The following is a 4,392-nucleotide window of genomic DNA, read 5'->3' on the forward strand; positions in this document are numbered from 1 at the left end:
CTCGGGGGTGTGCAGTGTCCCTGTGTGAACCCTGATGAGTGCAACCAACAAACACAGATTTACCCAAACATCTCAATTTATTGAGGTCCTTCTTTTCATTTAAAAGGCAATACCACTGATTTAAACAAACTTGGATGTCTGGTCTTCTCTCGGGCTCCACGCACATCAAATGGTGGGGTTTCCATGTCTATTTGATCATTTAACTTGTTGACTAAACTTAAAACAGCAGCTTGATCTGGGTGATGAAGGATCTTGGGCTGCCATGTTCTTCCCTCAGGCTCTTGTCCCATCCCAGAATCAGCCCTGCAGGGTTGGGGGTGGGGAGGAGGGACAGCTGATTCCTCAGGGCCTGCCAGGAATGAGGCCAGAACGGTGAAGCTGTCCACCCTTTGCAGTGTTCACAGCTCCTAAGCAGCAGCTCCTACCCGATACCAGACGTAGGGGTTTATAAACTGAAGGCGAACTGGCTCTGATTCAGCAGGACGAGTGTGGATAATTTACCGGCTGACTTAGGGCAACAATCCTAAAACAAAATGGGAAAACAAAGGCACCTCATTGTCCAATCACAATATGCTTACATAATCAGAATATTCTGGAAATAAAATATGCAGATGTATCCTAATAAAATAAAGTTGTGCATCTCCATATGTCACGTAGACACAAATCCAGTCTGAGAGCTGAAGCCAAGCATGTATTTGCATCTTCAAGATGAAGTGGGACATGTCACTGGGAAAGAAATGTCTGCGTTGCGGGGTCAGAGCAGACCCTCGGGAGCCACGGTGAAATGGGCTGAGCACTTAAGGCACATGCGTCTTCTTTAAGGGATTATAGAAATATATGGTTTCAGATGGAAACTACTAGTTGCCCTCCCCAATCTCTAGTTCATCCTGACTCATGTTTTGATTGAAGACTAACCTGAGGGGTGGCGGTGAAAAGTCCTTTAATAAAAGCCAATTTTTAAATAATAGAGCTTGTCATTTAAAGTGTGCGCTTCCTGAGGAATTATGATAATTGTCCCAGTTAGTCTGTTCAGAAGAGATCATTTGTAAGAGTCCTTTATTGTCCCTGCAGGCTTCCCTCTAGCACAGAGGCAGGAGTCCCCATGGTGAACAAATACGGGATTGCCCTTTTCAAGATTAAAGCAATCAAAACACAGGCGGAAGGCAAACCTTTAGTTTCCTAATGACGCCCTTGCCCCTTGTTCCGAAACAGGATCCTCAACCCCAGCTTGCACCATGAGGTCATTTACATTCTTCTGTAGATCCTCGAGGCGACTTCCCATTTCTTCCAGTGCAACGTTAAGGGGAATTGTACACAAGGTCAGAACACCGGCCCGAAAGTCCCAGGAGACCAACTTCAGGTCACACCTGCTGAGAAAGATGCCTCAGCAATGCAACCTTTAAAATGAGAGTCAGGCGGCCTGTATGTACCTTACGGTGCAAAGTAACCATTCCCTACGGTTTTATTTTAAATATTTTATTTATTTATTCATGAGAGACACAGGGAGAGAGAGGCAGAGACACAGAGGGAGATGCAGGCTCCATGCAGGGAGCCCGTGGGACTTGATCATGGGATTCCAAGATCATGCCCTGAGCCAAAGGAAGGCACTCAACTGCTGAGCCATCCAGGCGTCCCTCCCTACAGTTTTTGTAGCCTCTTAAACCTTGGAACCGAGAGCTCGGTTCTAAATGCTTGGCTCCCCGTGTAGGATTCATCTGTTGTAACCAGATTCTAATGAATATGTACATATAATGGAAGTTAATTTTGTTTAAAACCAACTTTCCGGGCAGCCCGGGTGGCTCAGTGGTTTAGTGCTGCTTTCAGCCCAGAGCGTGATCCTGGAGACCCGGGATCAAGTCCCACGACAGGCTCCCTGCATGGAGCCTGCTTCTCCCTCTGCCTGCCCCCTCTCTCTGTCTCTCATGAATAAATAAACATATTTTTTTAAAAAGCCAACTTTCCTACAGTTTAATTTTTATCATGTTTTAAGAATATTTTTTCCCTATGAAAACCCATCTACAGAATCAAAATTTGAAGTAAACGGTCCCGTAAGCAAATACTTTGCCTATAATTTCTAAGGAGTGAGTTTAACTGTGTAGAGTGAGCTCTAGTGCACCAAGTCTTAGGGCAGATGTTACCATTATCTGGATTTGTTCAAAGTAGAACAAACATTCTACCTTAATTCTGCTTGAATTCACATCTTTTTTTTTTTTTTTTTAAGATTTTATTTATTTATTCATGAGAGACACAGAGAAGGAGAGAGAGAGAGGCAGAGACACAGGCAGAGGGAGAAGCAGGCTCCATGCAGGGAGCCCGATGTGGGACTCGGCCCAGGGTCTCCAGGATTAGGCCCTGGGCTGAAGGCGGCGCTAAACTGCTGAGCCACCTGGGCTACCCTGAATTCACATCTTAAGAAAACAGTGAGCTGCTACAGTTGCAAAACAAAACAAAGGTTGGGAGAGCCAGATGCAGTGTCCTATGTTGAAGACATTCCATGTCTTGTTTGCAAGTTTCTGGTTGCTTCTAGGGTATAAGTGTTCCTCAGCACACTACCCAGATTTATCTAGGGCTGATAAATAGGGCTCCTATGTATTTGTTTAGGGTGATTATTCGTAGAAACGTCCCAGGGGCAGCCTTGTGCCTGTGTCCTTACGTTTATCCCTGTCACACATGGTGCCCTCTCCTGCAAAGGACATAGGACATAGTTCCCTGTGAGCAGTACTTAGTACATCGGGGTACTAAACGTAGAACCAGGAAATTCTAGGTCACTAGCATACAAGAAGATATTGCATGATAATTTTAGAGTTCAAAAGCATCATGGCATGTGTTATAAGCTAGAAAAGGATATTTCTGAGGTTTAACGTTGCAATCAGAGCTTGAAAATGTTCTTGAAGTTCCTGAAATAGATTTTCTGCCTGAAAAAAATGAACCATTAGACAACTGAATGTAATATTTACTTTTTTTTAGTCTTTTGATGAAATTTAATTTAATTAGATCTATTGCGGTCCTTTTGTTTGTTTTTTTCTTTTTAAAATATTTATTCTTGATGTAGGGCACTTGGCAATCATGGAAAAGAACCGTCCTTAATTATTTGTTTATATAGTTAGATTTTTGACAAGATGCCAAAGCTTTTCAATTCAGAGGGAAAGGGAACTCTTTTCAGGAGCATGGGGCATGAGGGAGCTGAACATCACCACCCAGCAGGCCTGACCCTGCCTCACAGCTGCACAAAAACAACTCTGGATGATGTGAGCGGAAAATGTACCAAAGGTCCCGGAGGACATAGGTGATCGTCTCGGTAACTTGGGTCCTGGGTGGGCTGAGCCTGCACCTAGAACACCACCACGTAACAGACCCCACTCTGGGGGGACCCCGTAGACGGTGTACTGACCCCACACCTGGGGGGACACTGCAGACCCCATACTGACCTCACACTGGGGGGACCGTGCACACCCTGAACTAACATACAGAAATACCAGGGTCGGTAGTGAGATCAGCCACCTGTGCCTTTTGGTTTATGGCTTGGAACAGAGGCCTGGGGCCCCGGATTCGGTGCTCACAGCGGTCACTGCATCCATCGCAGACCACAGGGCAGAGGCGGGTGTCCTAGAATCTGCACTGATCTATGGAGATGCCTGGAATCCAGAGCAGTTCCTCAGGGGGTTTGGGGTTTTTAACCGTTCTCAGGAGAATGCAGACCCACGAACGTACCACAGGTAACACTCTTCATGGAGACAAGGGAAACAGACTTCGAATGTAGCTTCCTGCTAGAGAAGGGGTGGGTGGGAAGGGCTTACCGTGGGGGCGTGCTCGTGTCCCCAGCCGCGCCCACCCCGTCCCGCCCCAGACCTTCAGGGGGTGCGGCACCCGAGGGGACCGCACTCACCGTGTCCCGCAGCGCATCCCCGCCTGGGGCTTTGGGTCCCCGCGTGTCCATGTCCAGTGGCTCCCCTAGTCCAGGTGGGTCCCCTGGTCCGGGCGGTCCTGGTGGTCCGGGTGGGCGGGGGATCCGGGCGGCAGGGCTGCCTCGCGTCCGTCCGTGGGGAGACGCTCCGGCTGCGGCGGGGACACTGGGGAGCCCGGACGCGGGCAGCAGCTCACCAGCCTGGTCCCGGGAGGGAATTCCTGGGCAGGGCGCGGTGGCGTGGGGGCGGGCGGCCCGGGGAGGGAGGAGACCCGGGAGGGAGGGAGGGCTGTGAGGAAGCTCCTCCAGGACCGGGGAGGGAGGGGCGGCTGCGGGCTGCGCAGGGGAGGGTTCGAGGCCTCAGAGACCAGGGAGTGAGCTCTTAGCGCCCAGGTGACACACGGTGTGACCTCTCCTGTGCCCCGGCCTGTGTGCATAGCAGTGGCTGTGAGCCGGGGGTCAGGCAGCCCAGCGATGGTGGCGCCGCA

At 49.5% G+C, this 4,392-nt stretch overlaps 1 protein-coding gene across 1 annotated transcript; it reads right to left on the bottom strand.

Annotated features, from left to right (window-relative positions):
• Window positions 1-385: 385 nt before the first annotated feature.
• On the bottom strand, window positions 386-4,392 carry HSBP1L1 (heat shock factor binding protein 1 like 1). Its single transcript, XM_077872185.1, has 4 exons — window positions 3,887-4,392; window positions 2,856-2,915; window positions 1,170-1,297; window positions 386-523 (listed from the first exon to the last, which is right to left on the bottom strand). The coding sequence occupies exons 1-3, from the start codon at window positions 3,935-3,937 to the stop codon at window positions 1,172-1,174; spliced, it is 237 nt and encodes a 78-aa protein (XP_077728311.1). The 5' UTR covers window positions 3,938-4,392; the 3' UTR covers window positions 386-523; window positions 1,170-1,171.

Source organism: Canis aureus, chromosome 1 (genome assembly GCF_053574225.1).
Source record: "Canis aureus isolate CA01 chromosome 1, VMU_Caureus_v.1.0, whole genome shotgun sequence".
NCBI lineage: Eukaryota > Metazoa > Chordata > Mammalia > Carnivora > Canidae > Canis > Canis aureus.

Coding starts and splice junctions, on each gene's coding strand:
- HSBP1L1 (XM_077872185.1), bottom strand. CDS start 3,937: ATGGACACGCGGGGACCCAAAGCCCCAGGCGGGGATGCGCTGCGGGAC. Junction 2,916..3,886: donor GGGATGCGCTGCGGGACACG/GTGAGTGCGGTC, acceptor CATTTTTTTCAG/GCAGAAAATCTATTTCAGGA. Junction 1,298..2,855: donor CTCTGATTGCAACGTTAAAC/CTCAGAAATATC, acceptor ATTCCCCTTAAC/GTTGCACTGGAAGAAATGGG.